The sequence below is a fragment of the Podarcis erhardii genome (assembly GCF_964252035.2).
Source record: "Podarcis erhardii genome assembly, chromosome: 5".
Lineage (NCBI taxonomy): Eukaryota > Metazoa > Chordata > Lepidosauria > Squamata > Lacertidae > Podarcis > Podarcis erhardii.
This window is the reverse complement of record NC_138509.1, coordinates 50252593-50278897: the sequence shown is the minus strand read 5'-3', so window position 1 is coordinate 50278897 and position 26305 is coordinate 50252593. Positions and strand designations below refer to the sequence as shown.

The window sequence follows — 26305 nt, the reverse complement described above, 5'->3', positions numbered from 1 at the left end:
ACAAAGTTTCATTACTGCATAAAACTAGCACTAAGAGACCTGTCATTGCATCCTTGTCCTTCAGTTAGTCCGTGTGTGTGTTTGTGTGTCTGTGTTTAAACATGTAAAAAATACAGTGACACAAATCCTCTTCAGGTATTCATCCTGCAAATGCAAGGGTGAAAATTTGCAGAAAACTGGGGCACAGCTGTAGGTCTGACCTCTGTTACTAGTTATACCCCCTCAAGCCTGACTTTTGCATGTTTAGCATGAAGGTCCGAGGGCAGCTTTCAATCACATTTACCTTATGTACTTAAGAAGCCTCCTCATAATCAGGCATTGTTCCTAACTGTAAGGAGGCTTGCAAATATGTTTACAAGACCCTTTCAGACCTTTGCACTAAATAAGTGCAGTTTTGGGGTTGCACTGCACATAGAGAAATTGAGAGTTGTGCTGCAGCACATATTCACATCCCTCTACACACTGTTAAGTAAACTGAGGGATGATTTACTATGCAAACATTTACTGGTGAAGCAGAATATGGGACTCCCACTCCAGATTTTGAAAGTGTACATTGTTGAATCTTAGTTCTGTTTAGTGTGGAACTAGATGCATGGTAAAAATGGAATTTTCATTCTCATGATTACTTCCAGCAATGAAAGTGAGTGTGGGTGGTCACTTGAAGGGAGAAGCAGCATGGGAAGGGGAGCTTAATACATTCATTCACCCATTTCCCACTGAAATCCTTTGTTCCAGCTTCTTTCTCCCCAGTACTTTCCCCTCCACGAGTCTGGAGAATACTTACAGAAGCAAAATGACAAATGCCCCCCCCTGCTGTTCTTCCTGCAGCCTCCACCCCACACTGTACTCTGCATATTAGAGGCAGTATCTTGTTTGCTATCAAATGTGTGTTTCCCAATTAATAATACTTTCTTTGAGGTGTAGTTTCTTTTACTTTTACTTCATTGTTGCTTGAAATCCCCTACTTTGGGGGGGGGATCTTTTGTTTCTTTTTACCAGCTCAGCAATTTACAGATCAAACAGAATTGCTGAAGATTCTCATGTCTTACAAATGGAATAAGTTGAATATGAGATGTCCTAAGAATAGTTGAGATACTAAAGTAATATTTCACAATCAAGAAAAATACATTTTTTACACACTTGAATAACTTATTCAATTTTAGTGTAACTTGAGGAAACTGTATTAGCTGTGTGGTGAAATGGGATAAAGTTGATATAACTTTCAAATCCATTTTATGTTTCATTAATCATTCATAATATCTGAACAACTATTCATAATCTTTGCTAGTATATAAAGGATATATGTATAAATGTTTGTTTTATATTCCTCATGCCATTTTTGAAAATGTATAGAAGTCACTTATAGAGATGTTATACTTTAGAGATCTTTCCCCATAATATTCCATCATAATTTTAAAGATGAATCCAGTGTGCTGTCTTGATCATATGAACTGTGTGCTTGATTCAAGCAGCAAAGTATGCAGAAAGGAACTCTGTCCAGCACAATTCAGTGTTCTTTTCTCCTGAATATTCATCCAAGGCTGAATGTGCATTTTCTGAAACTGTTTCTCCTTCCTTGGACTGGGTGGAATTAAGCAGCTTTGAGGAATTTAAATTTGTTTCCGTCTACAGTTTTGTTATAGTAATGGATATCTAGATACCTGTTAGTTTTATTGTTGTGCCCCACCATGTGTGTCCTTGAGATGGAATGGACTACAAGCTAATTATTTTTTTTTTAATGGGCTTGCTTTTCATTATTTTTATGTACTCTCATAGCTGGAACGATATCAGGAGAAGAGATTCCTGTAGTTTCAAGGGCTAATATAAAGGAATACAGAGATAGTTTTTCCTGTGAAAAATTCAACTTTCGGAGCAACCCAAACATCACTTTCTATGTATATGTCAGCAACTTTTCATGGCCAATCAAAATACAGGTTAGTATAAATAACAACTATGATACTTCTGTTATATTAAATTAACATTTTCCTCTGATCTGACCACCAGAATTGCAAAACTGGCTGTATTGTCTATGGAGGAAGGCCCTGTCATTGTGAATGCCTTGTGGTGTTTCCTTTAGTGTTAAATCTGTGTGGTTCATATTTTTTTAATGCATGGTTTATTTTTTTGATCATTTTAAAAAACAAGTAGTTCTCTGAAAACCTTGTGAATTAATGAGACCTGATTGCTGAAAGAAAAAAGTTTATACTTCTACAGAATGGAAACTTAAACTCAACTGCTTAGTCATGTTGTTCCTAGCTGCTTCTGTGATACAAAACTCCTTACCTTTCACCTACCTATTTATACATGTTGGGATATATACAAAGATTATGAAAATATATAATTATTTAGTACATGGACCCAAGTATTCCATAACAATAAAACAAAGTTGGAAGTATTTGATTTAAGATGAACAATGTTTAAATTTAGCTTCAGTGTCTCTTCTCTAATACTTCTTTTGCCATCTGACAGTGTAAACATATACATGCCTACGCAGAGGTAACTGTGATGGGGCTTACCACTTCTACGTAAGGTAGTATAGGATTGAAGCCCAAAAGTTCAATCCTTAAAATATGTATTTAAGTCAATATTGCTTTGTTCTTGGGCTCAGGGATACTTAGAAATGTACAACAGACTCCATGAGTCAGGCATTTATGACTGGATCCAAAATTAAAATTCTTAACTTTATTTTCTTTAAAAAACACTGTTCCCATTGTGTGTGCAGAGCTAATTCGTATGTGGAGACCATGGGCAGAGACATCAGGTATTAACCCTGTTTCAGATATAATGCAAAATCATAGCTTGTTAACAAGCCATGACCATAAACCACAGTTTAATTTTGACTTGTTTGACCTCCCCGACCTGGTGCCCTTGATATGTTTTGGACTACAGCTCCCATAATCTCTGAGCATTTGACATGCTACTTGGGGCACCAGCTTAGGGAAGGGTGTCTTAAACTAATTACATTTTCCTGCAGGTTTGAGCACAACAATAGTTTAAACTGGGAAGTGGATGTTTCCAGCATCCTTCAAATCAATGCTAAGGGGAAATGGCCAACCCAAAGGCTTGCTTCTGCATGTTCACATAAAGCATATTTCAGTGTTACATCCAATGTAGGCCATTTGATAGCGTAGCTTTGCCAACTCTTGGGACATTTGGACCTCCAGTGTACATGGGGCATTCAAAAAGTATGCAAAACTAATGAAAGATATTGTATTTTATTACTACAAATGCCATCATCATTAGCACCACACTGTCTCCTATGGTCTAACCTCCAAAATCCAAATGAAGTCAGCTGTACTTTTAATTCTTTCTGATCAGCTTATGTTACCTTAATATCTTATCTGCATGGTATATATATTGTCCCATTTAGAAAGGTAGCATTTTATCCAGGTAATTAAACCTTTCACTCCCTTTTCTGTTTTGACCTAATAATCTTGCTACTTTCTCCTTCTTCGTAACTACTGTTGAAAATATTTGTTTAACTTTATCTCCATGACATCTCTGCTCTCATTCTTGAGTATCCATGGATATGTGAACGTTATGAACATGAAAAACAGTACTGGAATAAAATACCCTTATACTGGCCTTCGCTTTTTGATACTTTTAACACCTTCAGTCATATGGGATATGTCTGCAGTGGGGCATTCCAGTAGGAAAAATAAGCTATTCACAAGGAATAAGATAATGAGCTGGTTTATAAATATTGCTACTAGGTTAGGCTATTTTTGAATCATCTTTGTATCACCTGTCTTCATATAGCATTAGCTTGCTATGGACTGAAAGACAGCGACAGAGAGTGATTGCTATGTTAATTCAAAACAAACAATCCAAAGGCTAAGAACTTGATTGCAGGAAATATATGTGTGCAAGGATGGTAAAAGATCACTAAAGAGTAACTGATTTTTGTTAGGTCATCATTTAATCAGTTAGCAGCTGGAATTTGTGTTCATTAAATGGCAGAATCATGCATGGAAGGTATTTCTTGCTTATATATTATATATATTTAGAATATGTTCTATATAATTACATGTATATAGGTGAATGAATACATGCAGAAAGCATACTGCCTTCCTCAAAAGCTCTTTACATGAATACCGAGGTTAAAATTTGACATTGGTATAAACTTTAAAAATACAAATGTACTAAAATGGGAGAGAAAAGTTAAATATGTTTTCTCCCCCACAGTTTCAAAGGCAATGTACTTCAGATGTGTAACAATATACAACACAGCAATAAAATTCAACACGTATTGGTCTTAATTCTTTCTGCACTGTTGAACACACAACATAAAAATGATTGTTTCGAACATTAGTGGTTCAGAGCTATTTCAGAATGCTTTCTTCAGCAAAAAGAACTTTCCAATGAAGTTTTTTCTTCTTCAGTTCAGTAGTGTCCTCTCTTGCTTACCCTGAGGTTTCAATATAATATTTTACAGTGTGTAACCTCTGCAGAAATCATGCAGAAATTATGTCATAATGATTCGACTTTTTTGTCGAAAATAGTACAGTAGGACAACATTATTTTTCTCCTCCTTTAAACAGTATGATTAAGTAACAGGTTTAAAATACAAAGCCCAGATAGCAATGGATTTTCATTTAGAACTTTTACAGTGAAAGGCTTTTCATCTGCTGTCTTCAAAGTAGACCATGCAAACCACACATCTAAGAAGTAAAATTGGGAGTTTTAACATGGTGCCAAAATGAAGGCAAGATTGCTGCCAGGTGGCTCTCAGTGGGGAGAAAATTCTATAAGTGAGGTGCCAGTACAGAAAAAGCCCTTTCCTCTGTAACCATATCATATGTAACATTCAAATATGGGGTGCCCCTGAAAAGACCATTGCTTGGATAGGACAGTATTGAGAGAGGTGTTTCTTCAGTTATCAATTTTCCAAGTTGTTAAGGACTTCATAGCACCTTCAGTTCAGAACAGAACATTGTTATATGACTCTAACTCAATGCACCATATAACAGTCTAACAGCCATGTTTCATACCAATTGCAGTTTCCAAGGCATGTTTAAGGGCACCTCCACACAAAGCATGTGGTCACTATCACTATCCAGGAATTGATGTAGGATATGAAACAAGCAAAGTTGATATGCCCCATTTATTTAAACAAGAGGTCTTCACTGATCTGGTTTGTGTGTTACCATTTATAACTTGCCGGGAGAGAGGGAGGCACAACAATGGTATGTGAGGCCAAAACCTGCTACCAGGCTTGGCACATATAGAAAAGTGTGTGTGTGTAGAATAAGTATTGTTTAAATTGGGCCTTCATGATTCGTGCTCTGGGTATGAATGTGTGCTGCATTTGGAATCGGTAACTGTTCTTTCGTGATGTTTTGAGACTTTTGTCAATGTGGCTTTGCTCAGTTGCTTGATTCATCAATATCTATTTGCACAGCTGTGAATGAAAGTGTATTTATTGGCTAACTACTTATGACATACCTAAAATTGGATTATGAATGTTAATCTGAGGAGCTGAAGGAAGGGGCTTAGTATATGGAAGTGTCTAACCTTGTGGTGGAAGGCTGATGCTGATGACCTTGGAATATTTGGGTTAGGTGAGACCCAATGCCCACCCACCTGCTTTTGCTAAGCTTTTATTTCCAAAACCTGTAGCAGACAGTTTAACTTATAAACCTTTTTGCAACTTGTATTTTCTCCAATAATCCCCTCTCTGAATGGAAACTTGAACTTGATCACCTGTGGTCTGCGCCAGCCCAGTGACTCTGTGATAAACTGTCTTACAGATCTATTGGCTTGATTTCTGCAAATATATATTTTAAATGGTTAACAAGAAATATACTTACAACACTGATTTCACTGTCCATTAAGGCAGATTTTCAGTAGATTTGGAAACCCCTAACCAAAAAACTTCTGAAGAACTGAACCTTTTTCATTCATTCATGTAACACAAGCAGATATTAGGTCAATTGCTGAAGAAGAACATGAACCATTTCATATGCTAAGGCTTAAGGCTGTTTCTTATTTTCATATAGAAGAAATACATGCATACACACATACATGCTCAAGAGGCTGCAAATAGAGCCATTCACAGCAATGTAAGTAATGTAATAACAGTGATTTACTGTTCAAGGTTCAATTTTCTAAACACCTTAATGGCTTCCAGGGTGACTGTTAGTAATATGGCTGTATGCGAATATTATAAATCTTGAAATATTGATTGGGCATTGACAACATTGTGGCATGGCACATTAATTTTTTAAAAAACTATTCTGAATATATCATTTTAGTAAATGTAAAATCTGTTGTAAAATAAGGGTAGAAAATGAATTCTAATAAAAACAGGACATAGAGCCCTCAGAATGGTTCTTTGGGCTTGATACTTCACATAAGACTTGAACATTCCTTTGATGTATGGGACAACCTTTAAGCCAATAGTTGTTGACTCTGTTCAGAAGTCTTCAAATCCTGTCATTTTAAATAAACTCAAATGGATTTAGGATACATTTACATTATTTTATGGAATATTATTTTTAGATAGCTTTGTAAAGTACCAAAATTTATATTCTTTAAGCATCAAATTGAGAACTTTGGGGTTTTTTAAAATTTAAATTCTGGATATTTCACTGCATTTAACTTTGCTTTCATTTTAGCTTTGGATAGTTCTAAACAGAAAAAGTTTAAAGTAAAATTTAACTTAAAATATTTTCAAGATATTATTCACCATTACATAGTACAAAATGTTGCTATAACATAAATTGTAACTAATGTTAGTTGGAAAACAGGAAATAAGTGCAGTTGGATATAAAGAGAAAATTCTGGTGGTGGTTGTTTGGAAATAGAGCAATTTGGTTGGGAAACTGTGAGGTATTAAAAGATTTGATACATCTGAATAAATTTGCTTGGGGGACATTATAGTTTTCTTTCATAGTCCAAGAGTTTAACTAGGTGGCATTCAACACTGCTTCTAGCTGCATCATTCTCTATCTCTTGGGTGACTGTACAAAAATTAACATATTTAAAACAGTTTGTCAGGGAGTGGGAATACTGTTCATAGTTCAGTTGATGTTTTAAAAACAAAACACCTAATTGAGAAATAATTAGTCTCCAATCACACACTGTTTTAATTTGTATATCATTTGAATGCCTGAGATAAGATCTTTACAAACTAATGTACTGATCGCTTTGGGTTCTCCCTCACCCAGACCAAGACATGATCCATTGCTGATTTCTAGAACATAAAGGATATATATATATGTACATACTGTATTTCATATGAAAGATATAGCTGTGATATTTTACAAGCGTATACTGAGATTTGCTTCTGCAATGTTTATTTAATTTATGCGATTAAGTAAAATGTAGCTATCACATTTAATGTTTAATAGCAAATCTAATCAATTATAGATTTTACTTTCATTCCAAAACAAAGGATGTGGCTGGTAACTCAGGCCATAAGGGTGTGCTGTGAGATCTTGGCTGTACCTTAAAGCATTAATAATTCATACTCATGATGTACTGGGCCATGGAAAGCTAGGAAGGTCATGGTTGATAATTTTTGCTCAGAATTCTTTTTGTAAATATAGATATATATATGGTTTGGGCTGTCCAGTGATCAGCCCTTCTCAGCCCTTGGCCTTGTCAAGTACTTCAGGGGATGGTCACTCTAGCTATCAGAAGAGGACACCAGGGATCTGCTTCAAGGCAGTGTCCGTGCATTAAAATCCTCCTGGCTGTTTTAAAATAATACTTACATTGGTTAAGAGAATAAGACAGGATATTAAGCATTTCCTCGAGGAAATGTTTGTTTTCATACCACAGTCCTAAATATTTATAAGCATTCATTTCAAAGTGATGGAGAGGAAGGAATAAGGATAGAGTATATTCCTCTAGGATATTACTGGAGGATCCACAATAGCAAAATTGTGCATATCGATGACATATAAGAAATGGGAGTATTTGTTATAGTGTACTAATGATTTGAATGAAATTTTGGGTTTGTTCTCCCAGTGGTTCCTCTAAAGTTTCTATTGATGTTAATGTGACATTATTATTTTTGACTGCTTATTCAAAACACAGCAGTCATACTGCAGAGCTAGTGATGTTCAACAACACCCTAAGAATGGTTAGCTGCGGTTCTTGAGTGAAAATAGTCATGAATAGCTCTAGATGGTTGTTTCTCCGCCTGACCTTATACAACCCATATATTAGGAAGTATTCAAGTGGTTAATCTCTTGTGCATCAATGGAAATAGATTTCCCCCCCTCAGCTCCTACTTTTCCCATAGCTATTACAAAAGGGGGAAATGCTGCTTAATGCATACTGTGCCTGTAATAACCTCCCTAAGCTGATTAAGCACTTTTTGTGAAATGATTACACTGATTTTTCTAACCTAATAAAGTTAATTTAAATTCATGTATATTCACTATAAAAAACCCTGCATTTGTTTAGAAAATACTTCTTAAAAATTGTGTTTGTCTGTGCCAGTGAGGTGGTATGGGGGAAAAATCAATTGCAGTGATATTACTTGCAAAGCAATCAATTTGCTTCTATTGTAAGTGGAAGGCGTATCCTGAAGGGTTGAAAGAGGGATCCATGATTACTGCTCTTTTCTTTCTTTAAGTGAATGAGCCACATTTTCTTCTTCTGATTATTGTTCAGGGTGTATATAAAGTTTACAAGAACAATATTTAAATGTTTGTATAAATTTGGTTTATCCCCTGTTTTGAACTGCTCCTCTGACAAGTCTCTCAGTAAACAGTTCAGCTGCCAGCTTAGTATTTTCACCAGGGGTGCAGACATAAACCCATTAACCAGGGAGTCTGCTCTGTTGAGCCCAATGTGGCTTACTTTGAGTAGAAATGTGAAGGATTGCAGTATAAGTGTATGATGCCATGGGAAAACTCGCTGCTTTCATTGTCAGCTTTAATGTTCAGAAATTTTGCAGAGAATAAGTTGAAAAGACATTGTTTCCTGTGGTGCCACTGGCTCTAAGAACTGGTAGCAAGGTTTTAGTTTCAAAACTAAGCTCACTTGGGTTGCACAGTAGACCTTAAGGAAGTAGTGGCTTTTCTATCTACTGTTTCTTGGGTTGCACCAACAATTCTGTTCAAGTAAATTCAGATTGTAGTGCAACTCCCTACATAAGCTATGTAGTGCACGTGGAAGGAAAGATTTCATTGATTTTTTTTTTCCCAGAGGAGATGATGGGAGAAAATTTACAAGTGGGGAGTTACTGCGTCACACAGTGCCTCCTCCCTTTTATAAAGTTGTTTGGTTAATGCTGCAAGCAACGGTAGCCTTGCTATCAGCAGAACATCATGTTTTCCACAATGTCTCGTTATAATACTTTATTCACTATAATTCACTTGTAAGTGGGCCACCCATCTTTCCCCCAACAATTATTAATCAATCAATTAATTAATTTAAGTTCTATGTCACACTTCATCCAAAGATCACAGGGTGGTTTGTAATATTAAAACACAAAAATACACGCCATAATAATGAACAGAAACAGTAACTCCCTCCCACACATTTTTTTAAAGCCATAGATTTTTTAATAAGCCAAAGGCCTGGGAATCATAGAGGAAGAACATGGAGAAGAGGAATGTTTTTGCCTGGTGCCTAAAGATATGTAATGAAAGTGCCAGGTGAGCCTCCCTGGCAAGAGCATTCCGCAAGTGGGGAGCCACCACAGAAAAGGTACACTTGTGTTTCCATGTTCAGGACATATTATGGAGGGGGCACACAAAGAAGAGTATCAGATGATGATCATAGAGTCCATGTCAGTTCATATGGGGAGGGTGATCCTTGAGGTATTGCAGCCCTGAGCTGTTGAAGGCTGTGTAGGTTAAAACCAGCACTTTGAATTGGACCTTTGAATTGGAAACTAACTGCCAGTTTCTGAACCGTCTTCAGAGGCAGCCCCACATATAATGTCTTGCAGTAATCTAACCCAGAGGTTACCAGAGAATAGATGTTAGAAGTTAGGTTATCCCTGTCCAGATAGGGGTGCAGCTGTGACACCAGCCAAGGCAGATAAAAGGCACTCTGCAGTGTCAGGGACTGACTGGACGCTGAGGAGTGGTGACTGGATACGGATGAATGGGCACTGGGAGAAGGGGGTTGGCATCTGACTTGGAAGAAGGGATCAGTGACCTGGGAGAGCCTGTAACAGCCAGGAGACAAGAGTCAGAGGCAGGAGAAGCTGCAGGAATGGCGAGTGAAGAATAGGTGCAGGAGGAGGGAGAGATAGGTCAGGCTGGTGTAGAGTCAAGAGCTTACCACGACCTCCTGCCCCCACCTTTCATGCTCCACTGTCTCCTAGAACCAGCAGACGATTGAAGCAGGAGGAGCAGAAACAGGTTACATACAGGCATAGTCTCCACCTGCTTGTGCGCAGCTCAGGTGGGCTGAGGTCGGGAGTGGGCCCTCTCTGTTACTGCAATTGGTCTTAATTTTATAAGTAGAGGCATGTTGGAGAACTAAAGTAATAACACTGAAAAATTCAGGCAATTGTCTATATATAATATTGTCTATTGGGCAGCTTTATAGATATTAGAATGCCTAGATTATGAATGCTTACTATGTAACATAAAACAGATACTCAAACCCAGAGAAAGTTAGTTTTACTGAAGTCTCATTGAAAAGTATCCTGTTTATTTCAGTGGAACATATGAACAACTAATTTTCTAAGTAAAGGCCACAATATTTGGGGAGAACTGTAAATGAAAGTATAAAATATAGCTATATATCCTTGCACATATATATATAATGCATAGCCACTTTTTTTATGCTAGTCTAGAAAGCTCTTGGTCCAGGGGTGGGGGCATTGAACTACAGAATGTTGCTGAAAGAGTTTGTGAGAGAATGTTTTATAACACTGTCTAACCGTTTGCAAAACTTTTTGTTGTTTTAACCTTGTAGACTTTTAAAGCTTTGTAAAGATTGCTATATAGGGGACAGAAGAAGAGATCTAAATTAAATGCTAATGAATTTTCTTTTGCAAAACGTATTAACTTTTCTAGTTAACATTGATTACAAGACAAGGGAAGAAATCAGGCAATTAGAAACTAGTGCAGTATAAAAAGGTTGTAAGCAATGTTTCACAAATGTTAATTCCATTGAGTCTTCAAGTGACTTTCATTTAACTTTGCTATATATTTCCAAAGGGTAAAAATCACATTATATGGATGGTACCATATAGTACTAAATTAGACTGGGTGTAATCCAGTCCACTAAGAGTCCTCCAACCATGTGTGGTTGCAGGACATAGTAGAGAGCATTTGCACTTAGCTACAAACTCGCATTACTGGAGAGAATTGTGGAGGAGAACAACTATATGGAAATATGGAAGATGGGTGAACAGGATTCCCATTCCCCATAATGATATGATTTGGGGCATGCATGCATGCACAGACCATGCACAGGAAAGAGAAAGCAGAGGTTTATTAAACCTTATGGTGATCCTTCTATATACAACTGCTGTATCAACTGCTGGGTCAGGGCCTGCTAGTGGGTCGCAGCAAGAGAACTGCCACCATGCAAATATATAGTAAAATGTTAAAAATGGGTCCCCAAATACATGTTTGGGTTAAAAGAGGACCCTGGGTGTGAAAAGTTTGAAGATACTTGGACTAGACTAAGTCCAATCAAGTCTGAAGTTCAGATGTCATCCATGAAATAGATTAAATCATAAATTTCTGAAGTTATGTAAGAAAGAGAAAGAGGTCTAACAGCTCTGGGACCCATTCTTTGAAAGAGACAGAGATATGTGTTCCTCCATGATATTATCTCTCAAGGATAAATCACAGAATCTTAGTCCTTGTTTACACAAATAGAAGCATATGTCACTGGACTGGAAGCAGGAGGGGGAAACCATAATCAGGGACAATGGGAGGCTGTGCTGCTGCTGAGTTAAAAGGCTCAGAACACATGTTGGCAAATTGATTGGGCCTTTGATCACCAGAGTGCATAGAAGAACTGACACTAGAGACCACAATCAGAGAACAGTGTTTAAAGGGCATTTGTCACTCCTGTATTATACTCCTGTATAATACATATGTTGCTAAATACAAATCAGGCAGCAAGAAACTAAGGAGTTTAAAAATAGTAACTAAGGCTGCAATACTGTTCACCAGGAATAGCAAAGGATGGTGTTTGCCTATGGCTATACATACACCAAAGTATTAATGTGCACATGGGTAACACAGATAGAATTTTTCATGTGCAATTTTGTGTGCTTTTTCTTCATCCACACACAAGCACTTTCAACTGTCATGTTTCCATCTTACACTGGTGGGCAGTGCTTGGTGGGATGTATTCACACTGTGTGTTGTCCCCTCCCCTCAGTTAGTACTTCCCCACCCTTCCTGGGTTTCAGAAATTGAGGGCCATTGTGGGAACGAGTGTATACATCTGTTTACCAGATGCCTTTTTTTTAAAGATAACAATTTTTCAATCCTGAATGTCAACAGGATTGGAGTCAAAACAGGGCCATTGTGAATTAGGAGGGAGGTATCTACATGCTTGGATTAATCTCCAGCTATATAAAATTACAAAATGCTTTAAAAGCTCAGAATCCCTTCCAAAAACATTCTAAAGGGAACTGAATATGTTAAGTATCAGTTGGAAAATAAAAGGAGAGGAGGGAGCAAAATAATTTGCCTCTTTGAGCCCCCCTTTACCTTTTAATTTATAGTTTAATGAAGGAGGCATAGTTGAAACCCTGAACAGGAGCATCCATTATGGGTGCAGCGCTAGGTAAGTGCATTATCTTAAAGCCCTGTGTGTCCTTATGTTGTGCACCAAAAGTTCTTGACTTTCCCTCTCTACTCCAGTGCAAAAAGAAGTTCTGTATGCTAAGTGAATGGGCAAGTTAATGTGAGTGGGGGATTTTGTTTTTTTTTTTTTTTAAAATAATTTTTATTGGGTTTTTACATTTTATAACAACAGACACACACACAAAGACAAAGACAAACAAACACACAAATACAATTCCATACCCTAAGTTTCTTTACCCACTTTCATTGACTTCCCCCCACCCCCTCCTCTTACATCCCAATTCCAAAATTAATTCAGCAAGTTCTTACCTAACCTCTTAAAGATATTCACATTGCTTTTAAAAATTAAATTCTTTTGTTTATCTATATTCAACTATCCAATTCTCTTATAATCATTAATTTCTTTTTTTTTAAGGTCGATCTAACTTCCCCTTCACAAATTTTCCCTTTATTATATTAATTATAGGTCACATTGACCAAGTAAAACAAAACATAACATTTTATAATTCTATTCTCTCCCCCCCCTGCCCCGGTTTCTGTCCCTTCCTAGACAAATGTCCAGAAAACAAACAAAAAATATTTCTAGCCCGGATTCCTCACGTCCGAGGCGTCTGATTCTCTGTCAGTCCCTCTCTGCCAACTATATTGGTAGTCCTCTTTGATGGTCCTAAGACCCCGAAGGAGTTCAGTCAGAGTCAGATCATATTTTCTTTCATTCAGAATGTTGAAGAGTGTTTGCTGCGAAAGACCATCTAGTTTTCCATACTCAAGAGAAAAGTCCCAATCATATTGCTTTGTTCCTTCTAGTTTTAATATTCCAAGTACTCCAGGGGCTTCTCTCTTCTTCTTTCTCATCTTTCGCAGGTCTGTAATCCAGAGGTCTTCTTGCTCATACTCTAACGCTGCAGATTCCTGGTTGATATTTTCCACTTGTAGTGTCTGAACTCCTTCTTTTTTCTCTGTCAATTCCAAAGGCATCTCTTCCTGCTCAGCTGCAGAATTTTTATCATGCATCTCCTTTGTGCATTCAGCAGAGTTGTTTGTTTCAGGATTCAAGGTCATAAAAACTTTACTCAGAGCCATACTCTGCTCCTGCAGGATTCCCACGAGAAAGAACATTTTTTCTATCTCCGCCAGTAATTTTCCCTCTGCAGCCATTGTAATGTCACTAATTCCCCCTAGGGGGCTTTCAGTTATTTAGTAGTCCTTTTCCAATAATCTGTTACTTTGTTATTATCAATACTTTGTTTCCAATCGCCTCAGTCCAAATGTATCAGCTTTAATTCCAAGAGTTATTGAATAGCAAAATTCTTTACTTTGTCCGCCCGTTTGACAGCTTCTTTGACAGCTGTCAAACTCCTTTCACTTCTTCCTCCGGGACCCAAATAGGACACTCCCGGGTTTTTTGGGGGGGATACACACAAAATTCCAAATTCCCTTTCTCTCCAGCACAAAAATCTTGTTCTATCAAATTTGTGAGAAACTTTTAAATCATCAAAACAGTATTCATTCCGCCTTAAATCTCCGTTCCTTGCTTTGAAACGTCTATAAGTAGAGGGGGTGCGGACTTCCCTTTAACACATCCCCCGATCGTGCCGAATTCACAGGATAAAATTTTTAAAGTCCAAATTCCACTACTCACGGGTCCTTTGTTATCCAGTCCAAATTTTGGGAAGAAAGTCAGCGCTCTCCGGCCATGGCTTGCGGCTTCGCTCTACTGAGGTAGCGGTCTACTCTCAGCACCACGCCACTCTCCGTACCCTCTCCGCAGCCTTTAAAAAGGCTCTTCGTGGGTCGGGGAGGGCGCTTAAGGTGCCCACCGAGTCACCAAGTCCGCAGGCTTCCGCGCCTGCGGTTTCTGAGGGTCCCCGTGTCGCCGGCACGGCAAGACCCGTCCTCAGTAGAGCCGATTCCCTCCGGAGCTCGGAGGGAATCCGCCATTAGCCGTTCGCGCTAACCCGGAAGTCCTTGAGTGGGGGATTTTGTATGCATTCCCCATTTCCTTAAGGGCTTATGTACCTCTCCTATTGTGTATGTTGATTGTCTGTAAAATGTTCCAGTGGTTAAATCAATTTTGAGTCCCACTTCCTCATTCTGATTTAATCATTCTGATATAAAATTGCACAGATATTGTGTAAATTGAATATTTAACGGACATCTTTCTAATTTGAACTGAAAACAAACATAATTAGATTGAACGACCTTCTAATTTCATTAATACTGTTGTAGCAAGCTATTGAACAGCACACAGGGGCTTAATGCAATTTATTATCACACTGAAGTGAGCTAAAGCTTCAAAATCAGTATATCATGAAGTAAATCAAATAGCTCTTGCTTGTTTCCCCTCCTATTATATCATGCAGAGAAGAACGTGAATTTCTGGAATAATTTGGTTAAGTTTCTAATAAGGCTCCACTTGTACTATATCCACTGCATCATTATGAAAGATAGATTTCTCTTAATCAGCTGTCAAGTTTTGCAGTTGGTAACATATCTATTGGCTGCAGTTTTCAAAGGGATTTGGATATTCTCTGTCCATTAACTTTAATAGGAACAGTGCTTCAAATTTCCTTAGGTGACATTGGAAATCTCAGCCCTATTTAATATGATCATAATGTGTTCAGAGTGAACAGAGGTTTTTGTTTTCAAATGATGGAAGTCTGTCTGCATAGCCAAGAGAGTAGTAATTTTTTTTTTAAAAAAAGGAATAATAATTGCGGCCATATTACACAGAACATAGGACCTCTGGCTGCTCCTAGCTCTTCCAAAAAGGGAGGCTCACTCATGAAAGTGATTGAATGACCATCTGCAGATGAAGGGAAAGTTTAAAGTCTTGTGGCTGATTTGCCACAAACATATAATGTAAAAGGGATGTGAGAGAGTTGTGTTAGTTTGGAGAAATTGTTACGATTTGTAAAATGGCATGCTCCGGTGCTGGCAACCTGTTGGGCTCTTAAAGCAAGTATCAAAAGATATCAATCTTCTACTTGGAAACAGAATCATATGCATTCATTCGCCTCCCAACATACAAATTGGTAGTAAGCAGTTCCACAAATATATCTATATCAAGATAGATAGATGGATAGATTGCATATAAACTTTCTCATGCTTCCAGTAGGCTCATTGAAATTAATGAGACTTAAGTTAGTCATAGCTACCAAGTATGGCTAAGTCTGGAATACACACACAGGCTAGGGAAAAGCCTCAAGTTGCCTTCTGCCTTGATAGCTGTAAATGAACCAAACTTATAAATATAAGGGGCCTATGTGATGCACTATGCAACTATAATACCACAAGGACCACCGCTCCCCATATGAACTGATGCAGACCCTGCGATCAGGGACCTTCCATGAGAAGTCTGGAGGGTGGCAACACAAGAATGGACCTTTACTGCAGTAGCTTCCCCAGAGAGGCTCTCCTGGTGCCTTCACTACATATCTTTAGGTGTCAGGTAACAAACATTCCATTTTACCCAGGCATTTGGCTTCTTAAACAATATATGGTCTTTTAAATGTGTTGGGGGAGGGTTTTTGTATTTTGTGTTTTTATACTGTAAACCACCTTGTGATCTTTATATGAAGGAGGTATATAAATTTAATAAATAATGAGAATAAATAACTGTATGAAATTGTGCATTAGGCCATGACCTCAAGCACATTCAGTTAATGTACACAACCAGAATGCCCCCCCCATGTGAGACAGTGATTTGGTATCTGGAATTTTAGCACTGAAACATCAGAAATTCACACAACAATTGTATTAAATAATACCTTGCACTTGTCTTCCACTGATTTGAATTCCATAATAACTGGCTAAGTATTAATTTTGTTTTGTATTAATTATCCTTTGTCTTAAATGCTTGTTTTCTTGGACCGCTGAAGACAATGGGTTTCTCGTAATTTCTCTCTGACTCTACCTCTTACTATTTTATATGAACGCTAGGAAAAGAAACAGTGTTCTTTTTAATTAAAACATGCTTTATATAAATGCTAAAATGAAATATACATTTGTTTAAAAGAGAGATGCTTTTAATGCTTGAGCCCAAGATATTATTAAGTATTCAATCATATTGACAATCAAAAGCATGTCAAAGTCATGCTCATGAAATGTGTGGGCATAAATGGCAACAATTTAAATTGTACATAATTCATACATTATTATTTCATAGTGGACCTCAAAAGTGCATATAATTATGATATTTTTTGAGTTCTTATTGGAATGTGTTATAGTACTTTTGTGACCTTTTAGCAAGATTCACTATACATTATATATTAGCTAGAGCATTCTCATTTTTATTTTTATTTTTAGCCTTTTAGAATTGCTAGACTGACCTTGCTTCCATTTTTATCAGATTGTAGGCTATTTTGGAGGGTTAACTGCAAAACTTTCCCTGCTACTAGAGATAATATTTTATTAACCCCTGACCACAGATAAGTGGGGCAAATCAACTTTTTCCATCCATCTCTTTTATGTCTCTCCAACAAAAGTTTCAAGAACCTGGGATAGTGTTTGGTAAATACAGTTATTAATCTGATAAGCTTTACCTTTATATAGTTTCCTGTCAATAAAATAAAATCACAACTCAAATACCAGAGGGCAAAATTAATTGCTATTGCAAGAAAGTGCAGTTATCTTAAATGGAATGTACTTTGCCATATTTATGGTGGATGAAACACTTGTGTTTCAAATGGTTTCCTTCCACATATGCTTCATTTTCCCTTTTCTAATGTTCTCTTCTTATCCTTTGGCACAAAATCTTCTAAACCTATGTGCAGCTTTGCATAAATCCTATTTATAGTGCCTAGGTGCCCATTACCAAGGTCTGTGCTCCTTGCTTGCTTGGTACAGAGACAAGGAATTATTGTTGAACCATGGATTAATGAATAGGAACCAAATTCTGCCGCCTTTCCCTTATATTTGTTAACGTATTTTGGATGCACACTGAAAAGGTTCCTCATTCTAGAGAGAAAAAATGTTTTGTAGTTATGTCTGTTCTGCAGCTCTTTCCCTCCTCCCCCACCCTTTTAAAACAAATATGTAATTATTGTAAAGTGCAACAAATACAGCACAAGCAAATGTCTTATTACCCCAAAGCAGAACATTTTGCCAGAAAGTGAGCAAAATATCTAAATAAATTGAATCCCTTAAGCAAGAAACATTTATACTTATATTTAGAAACAATGTAAAATTTGAGAAAAATAGCAAATTATAAAACTCTGTGTTTATAGGTATTATACGTTCTTTGAGTTACCTAAACGCAGCATTTCCCATAATGTAATCTAAGGCTTTCTGAGGCAATTGTTCACATTTAATGAATACTGTAAAATTTTAAAAAAATCCTTTTAAAATCACTCATGGAAAGCTTTAACATGCACTGTGCATCAGCATCGTGCATATAGACATTGCTTCCATAATTTTCTGTATGGAAAACACAGTGGCATATGTTAAAATTCATAGCTTAGTATTTAGTTTTAATTTCAACAGTATTGGAATGAAAGCAGTGGGTAGCCTGCTAGCATAAAAATATTTCAGTGTTTGTTTACTAATACTGTTCTTGCCTCCAGAATGTCTTGTTACTGCCAATCTCCTGGGAGAAATTGCTTTAAGTGCACTTCTATACCACCTACAGAAAACATTAAGTAGGGAAACACTGTTCCTTTGTTTCACCTATGAAAGAATTAATTTTAAAATATATATTGTCTCCTTTTTTATATGATCTGAATGTTTCTACTGTACTGGATGAAAATCAAATATATGTTTAAGAATAATTTTGTTTTAGAAGCAATGCTGTTCAACTTATTTCTAAATTATCTAAAGTCATGTACAGTAAAGCAGACAGGGCTTACTGAAGACATCAAATTTGTCAGAATGAGTAAAGCCAGAACAAACTGTGAAGAGCCCCCAAAGGGCCTGTCCATACTGAGCGTCAGGACAACAGTCTTACCATGCTTGCTAAGTTCACACTTCTCTGAACACATTTGCAAACCACTTCTCCATGTCCAGGGCACAAACTTTTCTATGAGTTATTCTTTCTTTTTATTTTTGGTGTGTGGAGGGCGTGGGAAGGGGTAGATTTAGCCCAAATGTGCCAGGGTAGGGGCGGATGACCTTCAATCCTCCAGATGTTGTTGGACTCCTAACAGCCATTAACCTAAATCAGCATCACTAATGAATAGGGATTATGGGAGTTGTAGTCCAGCAACATCTGAAAAGCTACAGATTCCCCATGCCTGTGCTGGGGAAGCACTCACCATTGTAACCCCACCTCTGCCCCCCCCCCAGTAAGTCCAGGTATGTCCTCCCAAGGAGCTGCTGTTTAACAGGGGGAGCAGCGGAGAAGCTGTCTATTTCACAGTGAGAGTTACAGTACTTCTAAGGGACAGTAAGGCTTTGATTAGATGGAAACTGCAGGAAGGTTGGACATTTACAATCTCAGCGGGTCCCACTGGAGCTTAATAGTGGATGGAACTGCTCTCTTGTCCATTCCACTAGAGAATTTCAGTAGGGAATTCCCAACTTAACTCTCACAACACTGGTTTACCCAAGCTTAGGAATCTTTGCCTGCCTCTTTCCTTAGCTGTGGTAGTTGCTAGGCATACAAATAAATTTGAATTTGGGAGGGGTGGTTGGAGTGGTGACTGATGCCACAGAGGAAGGGGAAAACAATGTTCCTTACCGGTGCAGTTTCCGCTGCAGTCTTCTCCAATCTGGTGCACTCCAGATGTTTTGGATGACAAAACCCACCATCCCTAACCATTAGCCATGCTGGTTGAGCCCAAGGGGAGTTGTAGTCCAAAGCACCTGGAAGGCACCAAGTTGGGAAAGGCTGTTCTAAGTAAACACAGCCTTGAACTTCAGCATGCCTGAATAGGTAATTCAGCTTATCTTAAACTTGGATCTTGCTTTGTTTGAGTTCAGCTGGTGGGAGTTTTAGTGCTGGGTTTTCAGGCCAGGGCTGTTGACTGATTGGTTGTTCAAAGAAGTGATAAAAATTGCTTCCTGAGAGAATGGAAGCAGCCTTCTTGTCAAGCGCTCATACATTTAATTGGTATAGGTGTCTTAACTCCCTGCCTCAGCTCTGGCTCCTTGTGCATGCTCTGCAACATTTGTCAGATGAAATTAGATACAAATGTTTTACGTTAGGTGCAAGGATCATTCATCATAGAAGCTAATTTTGAAGCTTCTGGAGTTACTATATTCCCACTTAAGAATTTTTGAAGCTCTTGTATTTCTTTACATCTTATGAATGCATATTTGTACTGTTAGATACATAATTTAATAGATGTTTCTAAGTTCAGCGTATCTTTGTTAAATTGTTAGCTTCCTGTGAGAGTTCTGCCTCAGCCAGACAGATATATTCTAATATTAGGTACTTCCATCACTACCACTCCACTCACTTGGATCGCTTTGCGCAGAGAACTCCATTTCTGGGCAGGACAAATAAGGTCCTAACCAGCCATTCTTGGAGTTATTGGTGTAAAAGGATTGAGGAGAGTTGTGTGGTATATAGGATGTAAGTTTTTGAGATTTCTAGTTGTTACTGAGTATGAAGCTACTAGTTCAGCTAATCTATTTCCTCCACAGGCCCTTCTTTTAGCCAGTGTGATTGTAGTAAGGTGTGGCTATAACAGGGTTCTAGCTAAGCTTTAAGGTCAGGGAGCTTTGCCAAGCATAGTCAGATAAGGTCAAATACAATGGTACCACGGTTTTCTAACATAATCCATTTCAGAAGACTGTTTGGCTTCCGAAACATTCAAAAACTGAGGTACAAAGGGTGGTCTGCAATTTCAGTTGAGAAAATTGAAAAAAACCTCAGCGGAAGCCGGTCGACTTCCGAGGCGTGTTCAAAAATGGAAGTATTTCCTTCCGGGTTTTTAGCATTTGAAAACCAAAATGTTCGGCTTCTGAGATGCTCAAAAACCGAGGTACCACTGTATTGCACTTCTCCTTTGCCACCAAAGCTCAGGAGCTTCTTTGAACTGTGCTTGATACTAGTAGCTTAGAAACTACATATAGCCCAGGAGACTTTTAAAAACAGCCTTTGGAAGCCTTTTTCGTAGCTTTGTCAGCAGTAGATATTGCCCCCATGCCCAAAAGAAGACTCATGAGGCAGCATTGGAATAAGGTTTTATATATTAAAATATGACAAGATGGAGGAGCTGCAAACCAACATTGACCCCATTAAGCAAATTAAAAGAAGTGAGGGTTGAATTTATTCTGGTAGGGACGCATCCACTCAGGACTCTGGGTATGTGATGCAGCCACAGGCTTTGGCTCCTCAGCTAAGGATGGGGAGGAAATAACTGCCACCTTGCTAGGAAAACCTTGAGTATGTAGTCAGCATGCTCACCTAGGCCCCACTGTTGAGTGTTCACCTAAAATGTGGATGCCAGGCACCCTCTCCAAGCCCGCCTAGGCAATCAGCACTGGCAGATTACTGAAGGATATGCTTTACCCAACTATGCTACAGTTTCCCAACTGTTTCCTCACACACTTCCTTCTTGCCATACTCAATGCCTACCAAGGGCTTCCAAACCACCCCACTCCCAGAGTGCCAATCAAATTAGTCCTAGCAGTGTTGAGTAGGCAAAAAGCAGGGAGACCGTAAGACCAATCAAGGAATCTCCCCCCCAAAAATTCCTGCTCAGCCCTTTCAACAGACAGCTGGCCAAGCCCGACATATGTCAGATGTCAAAGAAATAAACAACTATTGGGCTTTTAGAAGACATCTGAAGGCAGCCCTGTTTAGGGAAGCTTTTAATATTTGATGAATCATTGTATTTTAATATTCTGCTGGAAGCCACCCAGAGTGGTTGGGGAAACCCAGCCAGATGGGCGGGGTATAAATATTAAGTTGTTGTTGTTGTTATTATATGGGAGGGAAGACACTTCAAATTTTCAAAGAAGAACAGTTGGGGGACGAGCAGGCTTATAAAACCAAGCTCCTCCCTATCTGCTGGAGGGCCTCACATGACTAGCCTCCTCCCCTCTCTGCAGGAGCAACTAACTCCTCCTCTATCATTTTATTAAGAAGGGAGGTGAAGGCAAATATGCCCCCTCCTTAGATATGGGAAGCAGTGTGCAAGACATGAAATACAGATCAGATCTATAGATTAGCCTTCCCCAGCCTAATGCCATCTAGGAATTGAACTGCAGCTGCCAAGGAATTGAAGTGCAGCTTGATTTTCCTACTGGTGTTCATATACCCTTTGTTGTAATATGAAACACTAGTACGTATTGTGGCATGTCAAAAGAAAGCACATTAACTCTGAGTAGTTGAAGCACTATTATCTTCAACAATTGAACGACCACGCCGAGGTACAGTACTTTGCATTCTTCAGCAGCAGAACTCATCAACATTTATACATCACAGTTTAAATTGAATTAAGTTTAATTTAATCTAAATTACATGGTTCTAAGTAAATTGGATTTGGTAATTCACTGTTAAGTTGATTGGCAACTGATGTCATAATTTAAATTTACTTTATATATGTGAATCATACTCAGAATCATTCACTTTACAAATTCAATTTCTGGGCTTAGAAAAGGAGAGATGTGTTTAGTAAGATGATCAGGCTTAAAGCTAATCATCCCCCCCCCCCCCAAGATAAGCTCTAAAAATTAATAAGTGTGAATGTGTGTATTACTTGGCAGGTCTTGAATTGGTAAGACATTAATTAAAAATATTAATTAAAAATATTGAGTAAGAGTGACCGGGTAAGCAGCTGATGGCCTGGTTCAGTCATAATACTCAACCATGGTTCATTAAAATAGTTTATTAAAATATAGCTTAGCAGTCTGTGTGAACATATGAACCTTGCTCAGCCACTCAACTGTGGTTTGCTCACTGTCCTTAAACCATGATTTGAAGCTATGGTTGTTTCCTTATGAACCTTGATTTGTTTTTAATTGTGACTGATGTTGTATGTGAACCCAGCATGCTTCCTTCACCATGGTTCGTTTGATCAGACCAGACCCAGTTAAACAAGCCATGACTTTTAACCCCCTCCCCTATATGGATTAGCATGATGTGTGAACCACATCAATGTGCCAGAAGAAGTTAATTCAGATGACAGCAGCACTTTTCTGTGAGAATTATTTGTGAATCTTTTCATGCAAGGTGTTGTTTTATGGCATCAGAATGTAGGAAACAATGGTTGGAGCCAATTTGACTATTCCATGATCAGAAAGGCTCAATTTGCTCATCAAAAGCACTGAGATCATCTGAAGGCTCGCTCCCCTCTGAAGGAAGGAGCCGGGCTCTATTTTCGGATTCCTCCTTCCACTTGCAGTCCTCACCACACCTCTTGTACTGCTCAGGTGAGGATTGTTTCCCTGCCCCCTTCTTCAAGTATGAATAGAAGTCTGCTGAGCACACTCCTGATGCAACCCAATGAAATTTGGGCTCTCAAATCTTAATTGGTCTGAATAATATTAGTACTATAGGTTCACCTGTAAAATATAGTCCATATCACTAGGAACTCACTTTTAGGGCTAAGGTATAGAACTTTTCCTATTACGTCAAATGTCACTACATAAAAAAACCAATGTCTTGGTCCTTTAAATAGCTTTGCCCCAATCCTGATAGAGGCTGTATGCATATACCAATAAACTTTGTGGGCATTTTTCTCACTGTGAGAATCAAATGCACCATTAGGGCTACATACATCTAGCCCTTAAACAATGCTTCACTTCCACTGTTTGGCTATTCAGAAGGGAGAGAAGGGAAGTGAATTCACTCCCCTCCCTCTTCCCAAACAATACCTAATCATTTTACCAGATGTTTGAGTGTTAGTAAGGATGTGCAATATAAGGGTCCAAAGCACATTATTTTGGTGTCAACTCTTTCTTTATCCATAATACAGCATGTTACAACTAGAATTAATTCTTTTGTTTTTAGTACATACCTTGTTTTGGAAAGAAAGTATTGCTAAATACTAATAGATACTAATGTACTTCATATGATAACTAGTACATGCATCAACATACAGTGGTACCTTAGTTTAAGAACAGCCCTGTTTATGAAGGATTCGGTTTACAAACTCCACAAAACCAGAAGTAATGTCCTGGTTTGCAGACTTTACCTTGGTCTAAGAACGTAATCCAAATGGTGGAAGAGCACCGGCGGTGGGAGGCCTCATTAGGGAAAGCGCACCTCAGTTTAAGAACAGTTTCGGTTTAAAAACAGACTTCCGGAACGGTTTAAGTTCATAAACCGAGGTACCACTGTATTCTAATCTTACTAGATATGTGCACTATATAATAATAATAATAATAATAATAATAATAATAATAATAATAATAATTTTTATTTATACCCCGCCCTCCCCAGCCAAGGCCGGGCTCAGAGCGGCTTACAAGCAATAATAAAAACAAGTTAAATGATTACAACTTAAAAACAAAATTAAAAAATACAACATTAAAATATTGAAACATTAAAATATTAAAATGTAGCCTCATCGCAGAAGGAGAAGGAAAAGAAAAAGAAAGAGAGGGAGGGAGGGAATCAAATTGGCTCCAAGCCAAAGGCCAGGCGGAACAACTCTGTGTTACAGGCCCTGCGGAAAGAAATCAGATCCTGCAGGGCCCTGGTCTCGTGAGACAGAGCGTTCCATCAGACCGGAGCCAGAGTTGAAAAGGCCCTGGCTCTGGTTGAAGCCAATCTAACTTCCTTAGGGCCCGGGACCACAAGGGTGTTGCTATTTATGGACCTTGAGGCTCTCCGTGGGGCATACTGGGAGAGGCGGTCCCGTAGGTACGAGGGTCCTAGGCCGTGAAGGGCTTTAAAGGTCAAAAGCAGCACCTTAAATCTGATCCTATACTCCACCGGGAGCCAGTGCAGCTTGAAAAGCACTGGGTGAATATGCTCCCATGGCAGAGACCCGTGAGGAGTCTCGCTGCAGCATTCTGCACCCGCTGGAGTTTCTAGGACAGCTTCAAGGGCAGCCCCGCATAGAGCGAATTACAGTAGTCAGGCCTGGAGATGACCGTCGCATGGATCACTGTGGCCAGGTCGGGGAGGGAAAGGTAAGGGACCAACTGCTTGATGTGGCGAAGGTGGAAAAATGTCACCTTGGCTGTTGCTGGAAAGGGAGGCGTCAAGGATTACACCCAAACTCTGAACGGAAGGCAATGGCACTAATCGGGCCCCCGCAAGAGAAGGGAGTTGGTCCCTCATCCCCATGCCATCCCCACCCAGCCATAGGACCTCTGTCTTCGAAGGATTTAGTTTCAATCGGCTCCCACGAAACCATCCAGCCACAGCTTCCAAGCATCTGGTCAGTGTGTTCGGGGCCGAGTCGGTGTGGCCATCCATCAGCAGATAGAGCTGAGTGTCATCAGCATATTGGTGACAGCCCAGCCCAAAGCTCCGGATAATCTGGGCAAGGGGGCGCATAAAGATGTTAAAAAGCATTGGGGAGAGGATTGCGCCCTGCAGCACTCCACACACCAAGGAGTGGCGCGACGACATTTCCCTCCCTAGTGCCACCCTCTGTCCCCGACCAGAGATAAAAGAGCACAGCCAGTTACGGGCTATGCCCTGTATCCCCACGTCTGCGAGGCAGTGGTCCAGAAGATCATGATCAACCATGTCAAAGGCTGGTGATCAAAAGGATCACCAGTCCTGACCCGCCTCGATCCAGCTGTCTACGGAGATCGTCTGTTAGGGCAACCAGAGCCGTCTCGGTCCCAAAACCAGGACGGAAACCAGACTGAAATGGATCTAAAGCCAATGTTTCTTCTTTTTTTTTTTAAATGATATTTATTAAAGTTTTGAATAAACACATATAAACACAAAGGACAATAAAAACATAAACGAACAAACAAACAAATCAAAAACAAGTATAAGTTCAAACCATATTTTCTAAACCTAATTTCACTGACCTCCTCACACCTCCCCCTTCTGTATTCTAATCTCATTTATTTTATCAGCAAATCCATTCCCACATTTCCCATAGTTTTTATTAATTCTATTCTTTTTCCTTAATCAATGCCCCTGCAAACCACTAATTTTTAAAACCCATATCTTTTTAGCCTTCATTAATTTTGTAATGTTTATTAAGATAGTCTTTAAACTTCTTCCAATCTTCTTCCACTGTCTCTTTGTCCTGGTCTCGGATTCTGCCAGTCATCTCTGCCAGTCCCATGTATTCTGTCATCTTCATCTGCAATTCTTCCAGAGTGGGTAGATCTGGTGTCTTCCAATACTTTGCTATGAGAATCCTTGCTGCTGTAGTAGCGTACATAAAAAAAGTTCTGTCCTTCTTTAACACCACGTGGCTTACCATACCCAGGAGAAAGGCCTCTGGTTTCTTCAGGAAGGTATATTTAAATACCTTTTTCATTTCATTATATATCATTTCCCAGAAAGCCTTAATCCTTGGGCATGTCCACCAGAGGTGAAAGAATGTACCTTCATTTTCTTTACATTTCCAACATTTGTTATCTGGTAAGTGGTAAATTTTTGCAAGCTTGACTGGGGTCATGTACCACCTATAGATCATTTTCATAATATTCTCTCTCAAGGCATTACATGCCGTGAATTTCATACCGGTGGT

The 26305-nt window shown here is 38.7% G+C and overlaps 1 protein-coding gene across 3 annotated transcripts in view; it reads left to right on the top strand.

Moving 5' to 3' along the window:
• Positions 1-26305, top strand: part of ATRNL1 (attractin like 1) — a 514893-nt gene that overhangs the window by 211687 nt on the left and 276901 nt on the right. For all 3 annotated transcript variants that reach the window (XM_081863641.1, XM_081863642.1, XM_081863643.1), the window contains exon 24: positions 1777-1934. In XM_081863641.1, coding sequence (XP_081719767.1) covers positions 1777-1934 — 158 coding nt within the window. The remainder of the gene's footprint in view (positions 1-1776; positions 1935-26305) is intronic.